The sequence below is a fragment of the Pongo pygmaeus genome, chromosome 14 (genome assembly GCF_028885625.2).
Source record: "Pongo pygmaeus isolate AG05252 chromosome 14, NHGRI_mPonPyg2-v2.0_pri, whole genome shotgun sequence".
NCBI lineage: Eukaryota > Metazoa > Chordata > Mammalia > Primates > Hominidae > Pongo > Pongo pygmaeus.
Window position 1 is genome coordinate 35,159,629 of NC_072387.2, and position 22,729 is coordinate 35,182,357.

A 22,729-nucleotide genomic window follows, 5' to 3' on the forward strand; every position below is an offset into this window, starting at 1 on the left:
GGCGTGATCTTGGCTCACTGCAGCCTCCACCTCCCGGGTTCAAGCGATTCTCCTGCCTCAGCCTCCCGAGTGTCTTTGACTTTTTAATAGTGTGTTTAAGGATAGCAGTGCCAGCCCAAATTTGCTTTTTCATTAATATAGTAATATTTGGGGTATATAACATACAAACTTTCACATTTGAACTTAAATATGGCCCTGTAACAATATTGTCTTAATATAAGAAGTACAAAGTGACTGAAAAAAAAATTTTTTTTTGAGATGAAGTTTTGCTTCACTCTTGTTGTCCAGGCAGGAGTGCAATGGCGCAATCTCAGCTCACTGCAACCTTTGCCTCCCGGGTTCAAGCGATTCTCCTGCCTCAGCCTCCCAAGTAGTTGGGATTACAGGCATGTGCCACCAAGCCTGGCTAATTTTTGTATTTTTAGTAGAGATGGGGTTTTACCATGTTGGTCAGGCTGGTGTCAAACTCCTGACCTCAGGTGATCCACCCGCCTCGGCCTCCCAAAGTGCTGGGATCACAGGCATCAGCCACCATGCCCAGCCTAAGTGAAAAATTAAGTGTCTAGAAGCTATAGGAAACAACAGATGCTGGAGAGGATGTGGAGAAATAGGACCCCTTTTACACTGTTGGTGGTAGTGTAAATTAGATCAACCATTGTGGAAGACAGTGTGGTGATTCCTCAAGGATCTAGAACTAGAAATACCATTTGACCCAGCAATCCCATTACTGGGTATATACCCAAAGGATTATAAGTCATTCTACTATAAAGACACATGCACACGTATGTTTATTGCAGCACTATTCACAATAGCAAATACTTGAAACCAACCCAAATGCCCATTAATGTTAGACTGGATAAAGAAAATGTGGCACATATACGCCATGGAATACTATGCAGCCATAAAAAAGAATGAGGTCATGTCCTTTGCAGGGACATGGATGAAGCTGGAAACCATCATTCTCAGCAAACTAACACAGGAACAGAAAAACCCTGCATGTTCTCACTTATAACTGGGAGTTGAACAGTGAGAACATATGGGCACGGGGAGGGGAACATCACATACCAGGCCTGTCAGGGGGTGAGGGACAAGGGGGAGGGATAGCATTAGGAGAAATACGTAATGTAGATGACGGGTTGATGGGTGTGGCAAACCACCATGGCACATATACCTGTGTAACAAACCTGCATGTTCTACACATGTGTCCCGGAACTTAAAGTATAATAATAAAAAAGAATATATCTGTTTATATTCTTGTCAAGGTTAACATTTGCTTACTTAAGTGAGTTCCTGCCTTCATTAAGGTACTGGCTCCATTTTTTAAAAAAGAAATGTACATCTTATATGTCTGAAATTTTGCAGCTTTTTCTAGACCTCTACCTATTCAAGGTCTTGGTATCTTAGGGAAACAAATTATCTTTCTCACAATAATGTTATTAATAAAATCTCTATCATGCAGGTTGTCTATCAATTAGGAAACTAGGAAAAGAAAGGAAGGACGTTAATAGTCAAAGGTTAAGGTATAGTGTGAGTTGCACTGGCTCTTCAGTGATTTTCAGACATAGCGACTAGAATAGCCCCATAGGCACCCAGGCCTTGGTATTTGATGGTAAGACACTTAACAGGAGATGGCATAGCAGGGGCTTTAATGACAGACCTTTGTTTTCTTCTGAACAATTCAATTAGCCTTTGACTGTTTGGGCATAAACTCTCCTATACTCATTTAACTGATTTTGCTTCCCCTGTGTTCCTTAATGACTTATTGAAATACTGATATGAAATAATATAAAATGTTCTGCCTCCTTTTGAAGGTAGTCTTCAAAAGCATTAATAGAAAACAGTGTTTACTTTGTATCATGATGGTTTTGATCATGACTATTGATTTATATGACAGCTTTGGACCTCTGCTAGCTGCATCATTGGTTTTATGATAAATGAGCTACTTATATGAAGACTTAAAATATTCTTTAGACCACAGTAATTGCCTGTGACAGTGCTTTAAAATGAAATGGCCATAGGTGAATAAAGTTTCTGTGTAGGTTACTTCCAGTTTGAAAATACATAGTTCACCACTGTTTGTGCTTACATTGATGCCCCATAAACATTTCGCTTCTTTCCTAATTGAACTTATAGATGTTGGGCAAACCTTATTGAGAAAAAGGGATAGAGTACTTACTAATTTTTATCCTAATGATACTGAAGCTCCAGTGTAGAAGTGAATGTGTTCTTACTAAGAATCCATCCATCTCTGTGTATAGCCCCATGTTGGAATAAGCAAAAAATTTCCTGAAGTGATTGAGATATTATAAATTGCTGAATATGAGTCATGTTGTGATTTTTTTTTTCTGAGCAATTTTCTATACTCGATTCTAAATTTGCAAGAGTACTTTTAACCTACAACAGGTTATTCTACAATAGGTTGCTATTTTATGTTTTCACATTTTTTCAAATAAGGAAGCTTAAAGACTTAATATGTGTAGGAGAGTTTAAGTGCCCCATGTAGATGTTATAATCTCATGAGTTCAAATCAAGTTAACATTAACATACATATAAAAGTCTCTAACAGTCTTTTCTTCCCTGACTTACAATACATTGATTTGTAGAGATGACAAGAAGGATGGGCTGAAGTTCTATACTGATCCTTCCTATTTCTTTGACCTCTGGAAAGAAAAAATGCTACAGGACACAGAAGACAAAAGGAAAGAGAAAAGGCGTCAAAAGGTAAATAACTTCAGTATGGGAAATGTGCATATCAGTGTTTAAAGGAGATTCTTGTTTAGAAATAGTAAATTATTTAAATGTTTGAGATATTGGATATAGTGCTGAAGTTTTTTTAGAGGTTGCATTTCTTAGAAAAGATCCTGACAATTCAGTCTAACACAGTAATACTGTTTTCAATAAATACTGATTTGTTCTCCAGCACTTGCTTTGCTTTAACAAAAGTAGTTCCTAAACTTTGTTTTGTTACCATGTTTTAGTAACTCCTCTCCTGCATTCTCAAATTTTTGTAAAGCAGTCAGTATTCCATATCAGATCAATGATCATGCAGCACAATGATGTGCTTTTGTCTTTTTAACATTTTTAATTGTCGGGTTGCCTTCTAGCTGTAATTAAAATCTTGGCAAGATGTTCACATGGGATTGAGAGGCATATGTGATTTGCACGTTCAGCGGATAGGATTTACTGAAAATGAACCTCCCTTTAAGGGGAGGGGTAGGAAGAGAATTGCAAGTTTGAAGGTTGAGAAATATCTGCATGCATTGCAAGCAGTCTTCAAAGGAGAAGCCCACTCTACTCAGGTTAAGGGATTTGTGTTTTGAAAATTGTTCGTTTTGGGCCCAGAAATTAGACTTAGGCCACTGAGAGGAATAATTCTCTAAGGGCAAGTATTTATTAATATTTTTATATGTCAGCTGTATTTAAAAATGACCATCCAGTTTGCTTGACAGATGAGAACACTTTATTTAGGAGAAATGCTTAGCATTTTGTGAGTTGATAGCCTTAGGGTTTTGAGGCATTGAGGTGTGTTGGCCCGGTAGGAGTGACAGTTTGGTCTGGAGGAGAATTTGAAAATCGAAAACAGCATTTAAGGGAAGGGAACATGAGAACAGTTTGCAGACTGTGCTGTTGTAAGACACCACGGCTGGTTCCGGGAAAGCGGATGCAAAGGACTTGGTCATACACAGTCTTCTTGTGCTCATGGCTTTGGGAGATTTAATTGGGATATATCTTGGAAAAGTTGCTAGGTTTTGCAGAGTATTCAAGTGAAGAAAAAAGAAAGATACTAATCTTTTGAGGGGAAAAGGAACAAATATTTAAAAAGCATATTTACTTTAATCCTCATGCTTTTTTATAGTTACAGGGGAAAATGCTGGGGCTTACCTGCCTTTAAAATGTGCCTGTTTTTTAAAAGGCCTAGGTTTCCTTTCTCAATGATGCTTTTGGCAAAACTGTTTAATTTTTTGTCACTCTTCTTGAAGGGGAAACAATTTTTATGTATGAATATTGTGTCTTTAAAATCACTTGTTATTTCCTGGGCTGTTTTGTCTCATTCTACCTTCCTCAAACACATAAAATTCTGATAAGAATTTCTTTCATTCACTTATATAATGACTTGATGTTGAATGCCTTCTAAATGCTGGATAAACAGTGGCAGAAAAAAAACAGGATTACCACCCTCATGGAGAGGACAGTATAGTGAGGGACACAGACCTTAAATAATCATGCAGCCCTCAGAAATGCAGAAAGAGAGAGGGCAGTTTCAAAATGTTCATATAGGTCTGCTTCATATGGAAATAGAAAATGAGGCAAGATATTCTTTATTTCCCAGGATTTCAGAAACCCAAACCACGCTCAGTTTGCAGTTGACAAATCTGAAGGAAAAGTTAGTTAGAAAATTTAGGGATTAAAAAACCCACGTTTTTGAACTTTGTTTCCTTTAGTTTAATGCTTTAAAAACATTAAAAACTTAATTACACAAATATGAAGTTTTAAATATGTAGTTACACTACTGGTAAGTGTAGTGAAGGAAAAGTACAGAGCACTCTTGAGTGAGATGACCTGGTGTGTGACAGTGTACATGCAGTGAGGGGTCAAGGAAGACCTCTCTAAGGAGGTGTCATGCAGGCTGGGTTCCAAGGGAGGGTAGCAGAAGTTAGCTCAACAGTGGGAGGGTGCTACGGGGAGGCTGGAGAGATGGCGAGCAGATGAGGTGGCGTGCTTCCGAATTGAGGAGGCTTCTAGGTAGCAGTGTCTAAGATCATCCTGGGGGAGGAACCAATTTGGCAGCTTCTAAGGATTTTAATGTAGGCCAGTGTAGCTGGATCCTGGATTCATCACTGTTCATATTCTTTCGTGTTTGGTTCGCATGTGCTTGTGTGTCCTGTGTGCATGTTGATAGGTAGATTTGGAGGCTGAACCATGGTGAAGAAAGTTGCAAATATCATAACACTTCATCCCTGAATTTGTCAGCATGCATCTTTTAAAAAGTAAGGGGAATAGTTATTCATTATTTATTCATTATTCATTATTTTTAAAAAGTAAGGGGAATAGTTATTCATTATTCATTATTATCCTGGTTCTTAATCAGGATGCATATTGGAATCACATTGAAATCTTCCTCCCCCACTTTTTTCCTTTGGTTTTTCAAAGTACACACCCAATACATGCTGGTTGTAAAATGCTCAAATAGCATTCCCTTCCCTAGGAGTACCTAGCCACGGTTAACAGCTTGGTGTGCATCTTTTAAGACTTTTTAGCATTCGTAAATATGTGCATAAATATTTTACAAAGTATTTATGTATACATAGTTGTACTACATATGACTTACATACACACACTGACATTATTAAAAATGTACTTCGTTCTTTTTAATAGTTGTGTAGTATTCTGAAATATAAATGCTTCATAAATTACCCATTACTGTTGCTCTTACAATACTGCAGTGGTTATCCCTCTACTTAGGTGCAGATAATTCTTCAGGATAAATTTCTAGAAGTTGAATTGCTCTTATTGAAGAGAATGTGAATTTTAAATTTTGAAAGATAGAATTGTATTGCCCCTAATCTTTAAAAGACTGAAGAACTAGTTTATATTTTTACCAGGCCTTCTCCAGTCCTGGATATTACTTTCTTTTGATGAAAGATTGAATGTGTTACATCTTCTCATATGCTTATTAACCATTTCTTTGTCTTCTGTGAATTTCATGTTCACATCCTCTGTGGATCCATGCCTAAAGCCTCCTGGATGCCTCGGAAAACGGTCCAGTTTTCTGTCTTCACCACACCCTTGGGCCACGTGCTGTTCTTTCACCCTGTACCCACTTAGTAGCTTTCTCACTTGTGTCCCTATCTTCCCTCTTTTAATTTGTTTTCTGTAACACAGAGAGATCTTCTCCAATGCCTTCTCAGCATGTCAGCCTTCCCTTCTCGTTCTTTAATGGGTTCACATTGCTGTTGGGGTAAAGGCCTCCAAGGTCTTCCTGCCTTTCAGATCTTGGGCCATTCACCCCAATGTACCATTTACCTTCTTTTATTTCTCTGAGGGCAGTGGTATCCTCCTCCCCAGAGCCCTCACATAGTCTGTCCTCTCCTCTTGGCAAGCATCTGACCCATACTCCTCTGCAGAATTGATGCCACTGTCAATACATTTTCAATACTCTCAGTCATTCCACACACACACACACACACACACATATATATTTAAACATAAAAATATATTTGTAAAAATAAATACATTTATTTTTATAATACATTTATAATAGTACCTTTATTTGTGTCATCTTGTGGACTGCAGGCTCCATGAGGGCAGATGCCATGTCTGTGTGTGTGTGTGTGTTTGTTTGTTTGCCATTTGTGTTGTCAGTGCCTGGCGCAGTACCTCGGGCATAGCACTAGAAGTTCATGCTTGCTGCCTGGCTGTGGATTTGATCATTTAGCCAGCATGTATTGAGTGTGTATTCTGTGTAAAAACAGTATGTTGAGATACCATAAGACAAGAGGGAAACGTAGGAAATAAAGACACATGATTTTCATCCTTAAAGATCATAAAATTTTGTGAAGGAGGCAGGAAAAACTTACAGGCACACATAGAAATAACTTCTCACCTTTCAAGAAGCACCTGTTTAAGAACGGAGTATTTGTTGAATGAAACATTTTCTGGTCAAGTAGGGCTAGAGGAAGAATGGTGCTTTTTATGAGCAGGTAAGTTTTTATCTTGCTTAATTTTGTGTTAAACTATTTACAGGATTCACTTATTCCATAATCTTTTAGAAATTGGGAACAGAATGTTTTGAATTATTTTCTTTGAAAGATAATTGTATGTTAAGAAGTCAGTCAAAATTGTGTGGTGGCGGGAAATAATTTCTCTTTATGGTGCTTCCAGGTCGTTCACCCGTGTAATATAGATCTGAAAGAACTTGTTTAGGTTTAAAACAAGTTACAAGCATATTCAAGTGAAAGTTTTTTACTTTAATGAAAACGATGGTAAGCAACTCTTAACAGTTGTAGCAGGGTAACTTTTTGTTGATTCTGTTTTGTTGGTTCTGTTGGGTAAGAGGAGTACACTGCTTTAGAGTTTCTGTAACATTAGGGTAATCGAAATGCGAATGTGTCTTGTCTGTTCATCAGGCATGGGCCTTGTGCATTATAACTGTATTTAACCAGCTGTTTTCCTTTCCCTTCTGTCTTGGCATGCTCTCTTTCCTTTCCTGGACATCAGGAGCAAAAGCGTATAGATGGCACCACCCGTGAGGTGAAAAAGGTTAGAAAAGCCAGAAACAGGCGCCAGGAGTGGAATATGATGGCATATGACAAAGAGCTTAGACCCGACAACAGGTTGTCTCAGAGTGTGTACCACGGAGCGTCTTCCGAGGGATCCCTGTCCCCAGATACTAGGTGTGTGTGTGTCACTGCTCCCTTAGCCCTGATGCTTGGGCCACTGAGTACTACCTGGTTTTATTATTATTTGAAATGCACCAATAGCTTCGGGGTTTATATGGCCCTTGATGTCTTAAGATTTTCCTTAAAAATTGTTTATCGGTATTTTGATTTTGAAATAATACTTGAAGACAGTGTTATTTTACATTGGGTTCCTTTGATTTTAGAAAATCTCTCTGGCTTAAAATGTATTGTTGAGTTCATCTAGATGTAGTATTTTAACACTGATTCTGAATTTGGGGTAACTGCTTATGACTTAAGTTTTTACTTTAATAATCATTTAATCCTTTCTCTTAGCATGGAATGTTGAATTTCCTTTGCCACTTGGTATCTAAAAATGATTGGCAGGTGGTAAAGTAACTAAGGAGTACCTTCATTGTTCCCTTTAGTAACCCTTTGGAAAAATGATGAACAAAAGAGAGATTTACTTCTTATTTCAGATAACTTATATATTCTAATTTCAGGAGAAGAATTCTATTGGCGTTTACTTAAAAATTTATTAGCAGTTAAGTAAAAATATTTCTTGCAGGCGTGAATAATGTGGTCATTAAGTCACACTTGTCACCAAAGGCATTCATTGAACAACAGGAAATGACTAGTCAATTTTAACGTTTGATTCAGTTTTCTATTTCTGCTTTTGTAAAGTTGTAGCCTTCCATTTGCATAAACTCTCATCGGCATTTAAAAATTTGAATAGAGAATTCTTACAATATGTGATCAAGAATGTGTCAAAACAGCAGCAACCTGGACTTTAGGTTATATCTGTGTCCTTTTTTTCTACCTTTGTAAAACTCAGTGTTTAGCACAAACTCTTAACGTATTACGTGCCTTCAGTGTTCCCACCCCAGAAGGTCTGTAAGTCATTGGGAGGATGTGAGGCAAGTTCTGGTAATTTTTCTGTGCAAAGTTTTATTTGTTAAATATTAGAGAATTATTGGAGCTTTAACTGAGTTTTAGCCTCATTTGAATTTTAGTGTGAGTTTATTTCTACAGAAAGTAGGAATTATAACACAGTTCTGCTCATAGTTCTTTGGGTGGGGAGGAATGTATGAACTTAATAGCTCCCATGATGTCAATCTGCTTTTTTGTTTTTTCTAAATAATTTAGCTATGATTGTTTACTCGTGCAAAACATATACTTTGTTTTTATCCTATATAGACTTTTCAAAAATAGATGCAGATAGGAAAATGATGGATTTTTAAAAATCTCTCAGTTGAATGATATTCCTTCTAGCATCTGAGATTATTCCATGTTGGGTATAAAATGGATAGTTATTCAGATATAGTCTGACTTTGTATTTATGTTGCTTACATACATCTGCATTTCTCTTAATTTTCAAAAAATAAGTCTGATTGTTTTATTTCTTCAGAATTCCTTTTGTTGTCTCCTGCTGTTTCCCATGGCTTCTTACTATTTGCATACATTATTTACTATCAGATAAATAGATTATAACTCATCATTGTATTGGATTATAACCCTTAATTAAGAAATTTTTATTTTTTTTACTACAGTGTGTCACTTTTTTATTATAAAATAAGACATGCTTATTATATCCGGAAGTTACAGGAAAAAATTAAAATGAAATATGATCTATAGTCTCACCATCCAGAGAAACCGTTGTATGCATTTTAGTGTATTTCTCTTTAGTCTTTTTCTATATATGTGTTTCTTTTTTCTTTTACAAAATTGGAGTCATGCCATGTTTTCTTTCTTTTGACTTTTAGAAATTATATCCCACGTTTTAGGTATTATTTAGAAACATGATTTTTAATGATTGTATCCGCTCATCTGAGTGCATCCAAGATACTGAGGGAAATTTAAATAACCAGGTTTCGTGGTGTGTGTATATGCTGTTATATAAGTAATATACCGTAACCCATCTTACATTTTTGCTCTCTCTCTAGATTGTTAGGAATGGCTTGTTCCTGAGCATGAATTTAAGATGAGCGCTGGGAAGTGCTTGCCTGCTGTATGACCAGCTCTCTGTCACTGCCACTCAGGGAGTCGCACACCTCCATGCCCGATTGTCCTTGTTTTTTCTCATCCAGTTCTGGGCCGTGGTGCAGATCTCTGGCTGCCCGCCTGTCTACCCAAAAAACCCTGGGGGATTTATTGACCTCTCACACTGAGTCTCTGCTGCTGTGCCTACTTCCTCCCATGTGGTGTTGTCTCTGGCCCTCCCAGCCCTCTTCCGCCTCCTCCTCCCGTGTTGGTGTCATCTCCAGCCCCTCTGGCCCTCCTCCTCCCATCGTCCCCAGCCCTCCCAGTCCTCTTCCTCCCGTGTCAGTGTCGCCTCTGGCCCTCCCAGTCCTCGTTTCTGTAATAGGTGATCACTGACCATCATGAGGCCTCAGGATCTCCACTCACCTCCACCTTGGCCGTGCATCTGCAGCTGGTTTCTGCCTCCCCACCGGGAGTGGGGCTTATCTCCAGCAGCTGCCTGCTCCTCCCTCCTCCTCCTCCTGCCTGCTGGCATATCCCTTTTCTGTGGTCCTTCCCTCTTCAACTGACCAGTCCCCTCTTCCCCCAGCCCCTGTCCTCCTGGCATCCCTTCATCAGGGTTCTGCCCTGTAGAAATCTCTGATTTCTACTTCAGATATTTATCGAGTCTTCCTTCACTTCTGCCTCCATCTGGTTAGCCCCTTTTCCTTGCTTCCTTTCTATCCTGTGTTGCAAGGCTCCTTGACAGGGATAGCCCTCCCAGTTATGCCACAGTATTTATAGTTTCCTGCCCTCATCTCATCAGAAAGCTGTCCATATTTGGCTGGAGAACTCTGTTTCCTTTAAAAGGTTGCACTGTAAGCCAGTGACTCGTAGTCATGCACAGTGTCAGGCACACATCATCAGTGTCTCCAAGGGTTATAGGTATTTACATTTTTAAAATACTCTAAATCTAAATACAGGTCAGGTCCTTCCCCCATTAAATATATTTTTAAGTCATTTGCTAGCAGCTCACCTAGTTCAAAAGACATAATCAGAAGTGCACCATAATCCAGAATTCATACTGCAATTAGGGAAGAAAATAATGAGTAGTTATTAGTTGTTACACTTCAATTAAGGAAGGAAAAAGGAACAGAAGCTGTCTCTTCTCATTTAGAAGGCTTTTCTGTGCCACACGATGCCCCAGTTAAGAAAAGCTACCAACTGGAGTCCCAAAGATGGAAATGCAGTGTGCATCTTCCCTGCTCCCTCAGCACCCCCAATGTGTGTTTGGTATTTCCTTCAGAGAGAGAAACACAAGCTGAACCCTAACAGAAACCAGCAAGTAAATGTGAGAAAAGTCAGAACAAGAAAAGAAGAGTGGGAGAGAAGGAAAATGGGCATTGAGTTTATGAGTGACGCAAAGAAACTGGAGCAGGCAGGGAGAGCCAAAGAGGACAGAGTGCCCAGCGGGTTTGTTGTTTTGCTTTCTTTGGGTTCCCAGACTCAGGCTGCCCCTGCTTCTGCCGCCATGAGAGGATGTACAGCCCCTCCTGGCCACATGTCCTGTAACCTGAGCCAGGAGCGTGTGACTGTCTTACTAACGCCCACGGGGCTGCCGGGCTGCCACAATTGGGTCCTTCCTCTCCTCCTGAGGGCTTAGCAGGAATCCTGTCCCTGCACCCCATGTCTCACTCAGCTCTGCTCCACTAATCCAAGATCCCTTTCCTTTCGGAGTTTCACACCCAGTGTGTGTGCAAAGAAAACTGTGGAAAGAAGGCCTTTCCATAGTGCACCGCATTGCTTTCTGCCCTTTTCATTAAATACATTTCTTCTGTTTAAGAAAAATATGATTCACTCTACTGCATTCTTGATTTCTTTTCCTGTTCTTACTGTTAATATTTATCCAGTTCACCTGCCATTTTATATTTTCTAATTATATGCTGTCAGTTTCATTGCCACTGAAATCTTCTGTCTTATATCCTGTTTCTAAATGGAATGGTTTCTCTCGTAGCCTTCTTTCTTAGAGAAAATGTATGCTGAAATACTGTGAAAAGGAGGCTCTGCTGTTTCCTGCTTGCCGGTCTGTCTGACTTATTCACTTCAAAGCTGTGAATCTGAATCCATGTAACACTGGGGCTTGCTGCTGACTTATAATAATTATGTTGTTGCTTGGAATCTCTCACGGGGCTATACCTAGTTGATAGTAAAGCAAATTAATGTCTGATTTTTGTGTATTAGCAATGTTATTATTCAAATACATCCATGTGCCTGTTAGCCGACAATTTTTAACTTAATTTAAATTTCCCCCACCTCTTGTTTTCAAATGCCAGGTCACATGCGTCGGATGTTACAGATTACTCTTACCCGGCTACTCCCAACCATTCTCTGCACCCCCAGCCTGTGACCCCTTCCTATGCAGCTGGTGACGTGCCACCACACGGGCCTGCAAGCCAGGCTGCGGAGCATGAGTACCGGCCGCCATCTGCCTCGGCGAGGCACATGGCCCTCAACAGACCTCAGCAGCCGCCGCCCCCGCCTCCCCCTCAGGCCCCAGAGGGGTCCCAGGCCTCTGCACCGATGGCTCCAGCAGACTACGGGTAACTCAGCGTGCCTTGTACCCTAATCCCTACTGGCCTTGCATTTGAATCTTGCTCTATGTGGTAGGAGAATTTTAACTGGTATTTTAGAGGCCAGGATAGAGTCAAGGATGACTGGATGTAGATACTAGCAACTCTAACATTCTGTGTGAAATAAAGCAGGTGCAGCATAAGCTCAGACTTACAGTTGAGTCTCAGGCCACACTGTGCATGCATGTGTGTTCCCTCACACACACTCTGGGTGTTTGAATGGCTCTTTAAGCCAAGGCGTTGATAAAGGGTATTAAGTGCTGATTTTGTGAACCTGTCCCAAACCCTCAAGTTTCTGGACACATCCTGAGTGGACCACAGAAAATTGTTATCACAGACGAGAAGACCACACCCATGCAGCTCCCGTGCCTCATTTCTCAGACTTGACCAAAATCTGCTTTCGTGACCTCTGACCACCCAGACATCATTCTGCCCCAGGCCCTCCTGTTTCCTGAGAAGTAGAATTCAGAGACCTTCATGTTCAGGCGTTTATCAATTTAGGCACCCACCTCTCTTTTTTTTGGCTTTACCCTAGTCTTTAAAAACTTCATTCCTCAGAGTTGGTGCCCAGGAAAGTTACCGTGTGTTGGTGTCCACTGCTAACACGTGTCTGTGCACCCCTGTCTGAATGACAGTCCTTCTGCTCTCAGAAATGCTCTCCCTGGCCACGCATGCCAAGTCAGGATCCCCAGAGTGGCTTGAGGCCGTGTCAGGCCAAGAGAGGGCCCATGGTCCAGTTAGTTTGGAAGACCCTCGGCTGAATAGAATTCAGCAGATTTCTTGGCTGTGTGACTTTTCGAAGCTTTTGATACACACCTGGGCACTGCAGGCATGGGGCATTTCCACAGAGGTGGGCTAGAGAATGTAGAAAGCTCCCAATATGGTTGACCTTAGGACCCTTAAAAGACAAGTTTGTGAGCTACCGCCTTGAGATCCCGGTGTGAAGCCTTCACTGGCGCTGCTGTCCTGGCCTCTGCAGTCAGCTGCTTTCTTCTGCCTTTCTTCAGGAAGTGCTGCACTTTTTGAGTGGTCCTCCTTTTGGCACGTTTCAGTAGCAGGTCTTGAGTTCTATCATAATGAATAATGTCAAACTGAAAATAACTGACCCAAGGTGTGCATGTTTGCATCCTGCCATGATTGAAGTTCAGGTGACAATACGTGTTGTGTCTGGGGATGGCTCCGTTAGGTGCCTAAGAGCTCCCAGGACGTGACCCTCTCTTGTTCCCTTGGTGACTATGTGCCTCATATCTCTCTCAGGATGCTCCCAGCACAGATAATTGAGTATTACAACCCATCCGGACCACCTCCTCCGCCACCTCCTCCTGTGATTCCCTCAGCACAAACTGCCTTCGTCAGCCCTCTCCAGATGCCCATGCAGCCCCCATTCCCTGCATCAGCCGGCTCCACGCACGCAGCTCCTCCTCACCCACCCTCCACCGGGCTCCTGGTCACAGCCCCGCCACCCCCGGGCCCACCACCTCCCCCACCAGGCCCTCCTGGTCCTGGGTCTTCTCTTTCGTCCTCCCCAATGCATGGCCCCCCAGTAGCTGAGGCGAAGCGGCAAGAGCCTGCACAGCCACCAATCAGTGATGCTCGAAGCGACCTCCTCGCTGCTATTCGAATGGGTAAGTGGAGCCCCCAGACACGCAGCCTGCCTTTCAGCAAGAGGTTTCTTCATGTGTCCAGCCAGCTACAGCCTCCTTGTCGTCAAATGACTACTCACTATGGTTTTTAAAATAGAGTTAAAGGGGTCTTACTTGATTTTTTTGTTTTGTTTTGAATAGTAGATGTGTTTTTGTCCAGTGTAAGGTAATCAAATTGTGATAAAGAATTGGGAAACGGCCGGGTGCGGTGGGCTCATGCCTGTAATCCCAGCACTTTGGGAGGCCAAGGCAGGTGGATTGCTTGAGCCCAGGAGTTTGAGAGCAGCCTGGGCAACATGGCAAAACTCTATCCCTACAAAAAATGCGAAAAAAATTAGCTGGGCATGTTGGCCTGAGCCTGTAGTCCCAGCTACTCAGGAGGCTGAGGTGGGAGGATTGCTTGAGCGTGGGAGGTCAAGGCTGCAGTGAGCTGTGGTCACGCCCTTGCACTCCAGCCTAGGTGACAGAGCGAGACCCGTCTCAAAAAAAAAAAAAAGAATTGAAATTAGGAAGTTTTTACTTACCTTGAAACCAGAAACCCAATAACTGAAGTGATCGATTAATTAATTGGATCTCTTCTCTGCATTCTACTCTAAGGGAAAAGTATAAATGAAAGAAAGTGAGCTCATATTAATGATTTCTTTAAAAAAAAAAAGAGTTTGTCCTGGACTTGTCATATTTGCTTGATGTCCTAAGCCAGTGGTTTTTCAGAATCCATAATATTCAACAGCATAACCCTTTTGTCAGAGGAAAGTCCCTCACTGACCCCCTGACCACGAAACACATGGAAACAGGGCATCTCAGGTGGAATTGGGTGGGGAGTCTGCCCTCGCCTGTCTTGGGCTGCCCAGAGAGCCCCTGGGAACCTCCAGCCCACACCATGGATTCTTAACCAGGTTCCAACCCAGGTTGGTCGAGGGTCCCTGACATGTTATGGGAATATCCAAGAGCTTCTCACCTGTGGGGAGCCACACAGACTTGGTCACAGTTTAGTCATCTCATCTGGAAGTGACCGAGCAAGAAGCCTGGCTGCAGCCCGCCAGCTCAGCATCAGTGATGTCCTTCAGAGGAGCTGTGATGCTGCTGCCTCTGCGTTTTTCTTGTGTGCCCGTGAACCAGGCCCGCAGTGTGGCCCACGCACCCTTCTAAAGACCCCAGGGTCCTCTGTGTACCTGGACATCATTGACGCACTTTTATTTTGTCAAGATAAAAAAGTCCTAGAGGTATATTAGCTCATGAATATCAAGTTTGGGGTCATTGTAGGACAGTGTTGGATTTGCTTTTTTTTTTTTTTAACACCTTATAAGCCCTGTCTACCAAGAGTAGATACATAACCTGTATCTAATATTGAGGAAACATCTGATACACCCAAATTGACAGACATTCTGCAGAATAGCTTCCTATATTCTTCAAAAATGAGAAGGTTGTAAAACACAAAGACTGTGAAAAACTATCCAGATTAAAGGACATTAACAAAACTTGACAACCAACATCACAGATAATTTCCACTGGATTCTGAACCAGGGGATAATCTTTTCCATTTGCAATTAGATTGGGTCTTTTTGCAAAATTTGAATAATATTTATAGGATAGATAGTAGTAGTGTATCGAAACTAATTTTGTGATTTTGATTTTTTGGGCGGGCGAGGCAGGGGCGGTAACACATGAACTATTTTAGGGGTAAAGGGACATTATATGCCATTCACTCTCAAATGGTCCAGAGAAAAGTGTCTGTGTCTGTCTGTGTAAAGATGATATGGGAAGATTGGGAAATTGGTCAGATGTTAGCAGTTGGGGAATCCAAGTATATGGGAATGTTTTTCTGCTGGTCTCATAGCTGTTCTATAAATCTGAAATTATTTCAAAACAGTTAAAAAATGAATGGATACCATCTTGGGCAACATTGCAAGACTGTATCTCTACAAAAAAGAAAATACAAAATTTAACTGCGCATGGTGGCATGCGCCGGTGGTTCCAGCTACTCAGGAGGCTGAGGTGGGAGGATTGCTTGAGCCCAGGAGGTCGAGGCTGCAGTGAGCCATGATCGTAACATTGCACTCCAGCCTGGGTCACAGAGTGAGACCCCGTCTCAAAAAAAAATAAAAAAAAAGGATAAACATTAAATCATCAAATATCTTACTGTGTTACTAAGCTAGAAAGTAGATGATTGTATTTTATGTTAGTTTCCACAGTAATTGTTGAAATAAAGGTTTCTCAGTTACTTCTTGGGTTAGCTGAGAGTGAGTAGCATAGAACACTGTTTCCAAGGCTCTGGATGCTGCTGCTGCCCAGTAGATGTCCTGTGGTGATAGAAATGCTCCAGCCTGCAGTGTCCCAGAGAGTAGCCACTAGCCACATGTCAGTTCATGCTTATAAGGCTATATGTGCCTAGTGGCTGCTGTCTGGGATGGTGCAGCTCCAGAATTTTCTCTAATGGTGTTCATGTACACTGAAATTAGGAATTTTTAATATTTTAACACATTACTTTGTTACAAAAAAATCTTCTCACTTTGAATGCATGTTTTTGCTTATGAAACTTTTAATATTCCCTGAGCTTTTCTCCCCTCAGATTTCTAAAACTTTCTGTCCTTAGTGTCAGTAGAAAAAAAAGTCCAATAGACATATTTGTTCATTTATCTTTAATTCGGAGCCAGCAAAAGGATGTGATTCTGAACCACGTGTTGTGTCTGCAGGAATTCAACTGAAAAAAGTGCAGGAGCAGCGGGAGCAGGAGGCCAAGCGGGAGCCGGTGGGGAATGACGTGGCCACGATCCTGTCCCGGCGCATTGCCGTGGAGTACAGCGACTCTGACGACGACTCAGAGTTCGACGAGAACGACTGGTCCGACTGAGCAGAGGCTGGCGGAGAGGCCGCGCGTGGGAGCGTGTTGAAGATTTTAAGTGGTCTCTACACCCAAATAGTGGTATTCTAATCCCGTAGCATAGCACCTTTTGTATAAATAATGTGATATTGCTTCTGCACATCCAAAAATTCTGGGTCTTTTCAGTATTTACTGTGTAATACTTAAGTGCCACTCAACATAGCAAATCGTGCTGCACATGAGGAAATAGGCTGTCACTATCACATTGTCCTGAAAACAGCATCTGCTTTCCTCTTGGCCGTGAGAGTATTTAGTGCAGTTTGGGTTTACTCTTACTGATCAATATAACTCTGCAGACTTGCTGTGTGTTTGTGAAGCTGCCTGGTGTTAGGTCTCTGCAAGACTAATGACTATGTCAGAGTGATGTCTTCCAACCAGTAAGTGATATTGTTTCACCGCTTCGGTTTTTCCTCTTGTTTTTTTAAAGGATGTGTTTCTGAAGAAGTTGGTTTTAGAGGGAAAGGTTCAACACATAGGGAGAATCCAGTGTTTCTGCTTTCAGTTTCTTGGCTTGGTAGCCTCTGAGTGAATCTGAATGCTCTGCTGAATAATTTCATTGCCTCTGCACACGCCTGTCAAATATGAAATTGGAAGGGCCCTTGTCAGGCTGGGTTCGCTGTGGGCATTTGCTTAGTAAATGCCTGTTGATGGTTTTGCAAGAGAGTTCAGCAGCTCAACAGTAATGAAAGTGAAGAACAGAGTCCTTTTTCCTTCCTGGGGCCATTGGGGATGACACTCAAGGTATCTGCCAGCCTCTCCAGTGTGGGCATCAGCCGGCCAGAGCAGATGCGAGTAGTCCATGACTCTAGGAGCTACACCGCTGAGCTGGGCAGAGCTGCGGCACAGGGCCTGGGCTGCAAAGGAGCCCCGCTCCTTTAATTTCCTGACAGCTGTGTCCTGAGTGAGCCGCAGGAGTTCTTAGCTCCTCAGCGAGCAACAGAGAGCGCTTTAGATGGCACCTTTCGCCACTTGGTCAGAATTTTAAAAGCTTACGTTTAGGTGAAAGTAGATATTGACAGCTATTCACCTTTCACGGTGCTGGGGCCAGATTAGGGATCACTCCCATGAGGAGGGCCTTCACCCTGTCGTAGAAGCACACGGTTCTCCTCTCTCCTGTTGTTGGCACATTAAATGATAAAAAGCACCTCATGAGACTCCCTTGATCAGCCCTGCAGCTGTAGCACAGCGCTGTGCCCTCACCTCCGCACTTCCTGTTGTTCCCACGTGGCAGTACCAGGGACCCATGGGGAAACTCAAAAATGAGAGCTTCTATATTTTGTAATTCTAGATGAAAGATAACTGTGTTGAACAAACAGGTGCTCCAGACTTTGATTATAGATATGACTTCAAAACTATGCTGAGACGCTTAACTTACTAAGGACTTTAACCTACTCAACAGTATTTCATATCCATTGTGGTTAGTTACTCAGTTATGATGAGAAGAATCTGGAGCTAAAAGCAGAGATGTTTGAGGTGACGGTAGGAATGTGAGCAGGATGGTGATGGGGGTTTTTGTTAATGCATCTGAGCAAGTCAGCCAGCCCCGAAGTCCCCTCAGTGTGTGTGTCTCGAGTAGATACCTGTTGGGCTTGCGGGCAGTGATTGTACAGAGCCTGTCCATTGGGTTCAGTCATGTAGATTTGAAGCCCTGAAAAGCCTCATGTCTGCATCCCCTTTCCAAGGCTGCTTCCCTGGCGTGTCTGTTCTCTCCTCTGTCCCAGGTGCTGGGAGCATCCTCTTCAGCGTCTCTTCCTAGAGCTGGTCATGACTAGCCTGTCACTATAAATTCCTTGAATATAAGTAACAGTTATTAATGAACTTCTAAATTTCTAATTTCTCTCTCTTTTTTTTTTTTTGTTGTTGTTGTTAAAAAGGGCCTACTACATTGGCATTATTCTTAGGACTTCTGCAACTTTTAAAGTCTTTCTTGTCTTTCTTGTTGCTTTTGTATTAGGAGTTCCCCATGTGGGTCTAGAACTCCCATTTGGTAATGCTTCCTTGGTTTTTATGGCCCTTCTGTTCTCAGGATGGAGAGAACACAGAAGCTACTATCCATGTCAGGATTTATTCTATTTATATCTTATTACAATAAAATTAGTGGCACTTTATTCATAAATATTCATGAGCCTGTTCATTGTTAGTTGTCTTCCTGTAGTTGAATCAATAAGTTATTTTCAACTCAATTTTATGACTTGTGAAAAAGCTTTTGCCCTGTTGTGTACCATAACCTTTAAAAGAATGGAAAATGACTGAAATCCAATTTAGATTATTTTTAGAGTATTTTTCCAGCAAATTCAACTTATTCTGAAATTTAAATCCAGATCTTTTCTAATATGGTATTACAATGAAAAGAATAAAGAGAAGATTTGAATTTTCAGTTTCATTTTCAAAAACTATTTACCAAAACAAATGGAGAAGAAACATTCAAAAGCACATTTCATTTCTACAAACTTTGTGTTTTAAATTACAGTTATAAATTGTAAGGTAATTTTAAATTGTCCCTCGTATTATTTCTCCATGTCTATTTTAGTTTAATGTCTCCTAAGCTTTTCTCTCATAGCGTAGACCTAGGGAAGGGATGGGAAGATTGCCCAGTCCCCGATGGCTGCGCACACAGGAGGCGGTGGAGCACAAGGCAAGTGAGTTTGCACTGTCAGCCCCAGACCGTAAGCTTGGCTACACTGATGTTTTTCTTTACTAAGGATACTATTCAAAAATTAACATTTTCATCTCAGTAAATTTTTAGAACATCAAAATGTTTTCTGAGCTCCAAGTGGCTAGGTTATAAAAGTTTTATAATAATTTGCAATTAAAATACATGATACATTTTAATCCATTAAAGACTAGTGGGAATGTATCAGCCAGAGTAGCAAGTAATTTTTGTTTTATAAATCATAGTATCTGTCATCTTGCAGTATTACCAATGCTGTTGTAAATTGAATTTAAAGTGGTATTAAAAAAAACTGTTAAACAATTTTTATGTTTGTATATCTTACTATAGATTATGTACAAGTAACAGCTAAATAAAATTACACTTTTAACCCTAAGAGGTTTTGCTTATTAGTAACAGTGTTGTATGTTTGGCTTTTTTGGAAGAGAACTTGGTGTTAAGTGGTTTTTTTGTTTGTTTTTGCTTTTGTTTAGCATTTTCCTTATTAGACAACAGAAGACACTACTTTGGTTTCCATTTAAATTTCTACATAATTTTTGTGTCACCAGGAGTTCAGACTGAATTCCTGAATGACTCGGGGCAGCACTAGTCTGGTTAGAAAGAAAAGGCCATGCTGAGAGTAGGGCAGCCACCTGTTGAGAGGATAGAGCCTGGGGCAAGAGGGTCTTAACCACATTTACTCTCAACGGTAAAAGTGAATAACATGCTGTAGTATGTATGTATTGCTTATGAGATGTTTTCATTTAATCCTTAAAATAATCCTTAACATTCTGTTTCATATGTGGGAAAACTAGAGTGAAGCTAAGTTACTCTCTCAGGGACCTTGGTCGATAGAAAACTCAGTTCTGGGTCAGAATCACATGTGGGGGTAATGAGAGTCGAGATTGGGTGGGTAAGGGTGGCCACATACATCGGAGACAGCCAGACTGGAGGTCAGGCTTCCTGTAGAAGCTGCTTTCAAGTTCCTGATGCACACGGTGTGTACCTCTACCATGGCACACATCATGTGGTATGAAGGCTGGTTCTGTGTGTAGCCTTTCACTAGACTGTGTGTTCCTTGTAGACCTAAGTCATCTTTGTATCCTGAGAGCCTTGGCACAGCACCCAGTCTCCTAGACAATGAGCAGCTGCTTTTTGCATGATTAGATGAGTGGATGGATTCCTGAGTGGTTTTCTTTAGCAAAAAGTAAAGTGTGAGCAACTTTTTAAAACATGGCAAATTCTACCAAATACCTTGCATTTCCTCCTTAGTACTTGTCATCTGATGTGTGGCTCCCTCCCAGACAGAGCTCTGGGAGGCAGGAAGGGGCCTGTTCTGCTGTATCCTGTGTGTTGAGCACAGTGCCTGGCACTTTCTAGATTTCAAATAGTTATTCAGGGATTGTTGTTCATAGGGAAAAAGGGGAGGCTTCTTCAACAACTGTTTGTGAGCCTAATAAGATTTTAAATACATGGATATGTGTAAAACACTTGGAAGAGTGCCTGGCGCTAGGCAGACACCCAGTGGATGTGACCCGCCTCTTTTGTCTACAAACCACTGGCTGAAAAAGAGTGGCAGGGTGGGCTCCGCCCTCATGGGGCTGCTCATCTAATGAGAAAAAAGGACATTAAATATTGTCGAATAAATAATTCAGATCATTTGACATGTGCTGTAGTTTGGGGCAGAATGAGAAGTGCCCAATCTCAGTGGGCCAAGAGAAGCTGAGATTTGAGAATGAACAGAAGTTAGCTCAGGGAAGGGAAAGGAGTTTTTCAGTAGAGAGAACAGCATGTGCATTCCCTAAGATGGGAAAGACAGTATGGGGTGAGAATGGAACTAAAGTATCGTGGAATGGAAGCACTTAGAGAAAGAAGTGTCATGAGATGGGATACAAAGACGCTGGAAACCTCCCATGCCCAGCATTCGGGATTTAGGGAGCTTTCTGAACCAACAAACCCCACCATGATGACATGTCTGCCATAGCTGCACACCTATCAAAATATTCATATTTACAGCCTATTGGTTTTTTTATTGATCTTGATAGCCTCATGCCTTAGATGGCATTAATATTAGAAAGGATCTTAGGTCCGTTTTATTTATATGTATTTAGAAGGCATCTTAGTGCTCTGCTAGTCTGGCTCCTACCTTTAAAGATGGGGAAAAGGCCATTGCTTCCATTGATGGGGGCTCAAAGCTTGGTCTCTTGACTCTTGAATTTTCAAGAGTTCAAGGTCCTCCTGTTCCACCTTTCAGAGTTAGGTAAATATCCCTCACCCTCTGTTTCATTATGAAAAAAATTAAAATCTACAATAAAGTTGTTCAGTAAACACTGATATATCCCTCTCCATCTGTTCATCCATCAATTGTTATTTTTTATGCATTTCAAAGTAATGTGTGTACTTCACCCTTGAATTCTTTAGCATACATATCATTAGAGTTTAATATTTATAATGTAAAATACACTTAGAGTAGGTTCACTGACTCTATTCTGTCATCTGTTATATAATTTGCTCTTAAGCCCATCTAGTAAATTTTTTATTTCAGACATTGGATTTTTTCACTCTAGAATGTCCTAATGGTTCTTTTTTGTTGTTCATTTATTATAAGCTTATTTTCCTTTACATCTTTGAGCATAGTTATACTGGCTCTTTAAGAAATCTTTGCTAATTCCAACATCTGGATTTTTTTTTTTCAGGATCAGTCGCTATTGACTGTTTTCACTCTTGAGTGCATGCCTAATAGTTTTGGATTGTATTGTAAACTTGGTGAATGATATATTTTAGAGACTCTGGATTCTGTTATGTTCCTCTGAAAAGTACTGATTTTTTTTTTTTTTAAGGAAGACAGTTAACATGGCTAGAATTAAGCTCTCAATTCCTCCCTGCCCCCATCACCCAGCACACACACAATGGATAATAGCAGAAATTTATTAAGTTCTTTTAACCTTAGCCAGGCTGTTTGGAGTTTCTTTCGCTCATGCTTGGTTACAGGATCAAACAGAGACTCAGGCAGTTTTACACAGAATTTTTGGATCCCCCTCTGGCTCTTATTTGTAGGAACACTTCACTTTCAATCTTCTTTGATCGCTCTGAACTCAGCCCTCTCATTTTTTTAAGCCAATAAGATTGTGGGTTAAGTCAGCCAGCCAAGACTGCAGATTTTCTGTTCAGGCTTAGTTGCCTGCTTGGCAGAACAGGGCCTGCCCTCACCAAAACACCTTTAATAATCAGAAATGCAAAGCCTTTTTCTTCTGCCAAGCATCAGCTCCCCTCTCGTGTATTTCTGGTTTTGATTTCTGTGCAATGCCTTCGATGGCTGTGAGGTGTATTTTGTCCAGTTCATAATTGTTATCTGTAGTGATTTGGTCTGAAATAAGCTAGTTCTCCAGTCCCAGAAGCCTCATTCTATAAATATTTGATGCAACATTTATTTTTAAAAATGTTAATGTAAATTTAAAAATACAAACTGATGTTTAATACCCAATTACAATAAATGATCAGTGTCTCCATTTTTCTACCAAGCAAACTTGTGTTTGCAAGGACCCCACAATAAAACTGGTGACATAGTT

General features: G+C 41.0%; 1 protein-coding gene across 11 annotated transcripts in view; it reads left to right on the forward strand.

Moving 5' to 3' along the window:
- WASF3 (WASP family member 3) overlaps positions 1 to 19,557 on the forward strand; it is a 131,123-nt gene extending 111,566 nt beyond the window's left edge. For 9 of the 11 annotated variants that reach the window (XM_054446748.2, XM_054446756.2, XM_054446751.2 and 6 more), the window contains 5 exons: positions 2,604 to 2,721; positions 7,219 to 7,394; positions 11,690 to 11,956; positions 13,244 to 13,611; positions 16,323 to 19,557. In XM_054446748.2, coding sequence (XP_054302723.1) covers positions 2,604 to 2,721; positions 7,219 to 7,394; positions 11,690 to 11,956; positions 13,244 to 13,611; positions 16,323 to 16,480 — 1,087 coding nt within the window. In that variant the 3' untranslated portion in view covers positions 16,481 to 19,557. Of the gene's footprint in view, positions 1 to 2,603; positions 2,722 to 7,218; positions 7,395 to 10,662; positions 10,830 to 11,689; positions 11,957 to 13,243; positions 13,612 to 16,322 lie in introns of all 11 variants that reach the window. The other 2 variants (XM_054446758.2, XM_063650718.1) reach the window with 1 other exon arrangement.
- The last annotated feature ends 3,172 nt before the right edge of the window (positions 19,558 to 22,729 follow it).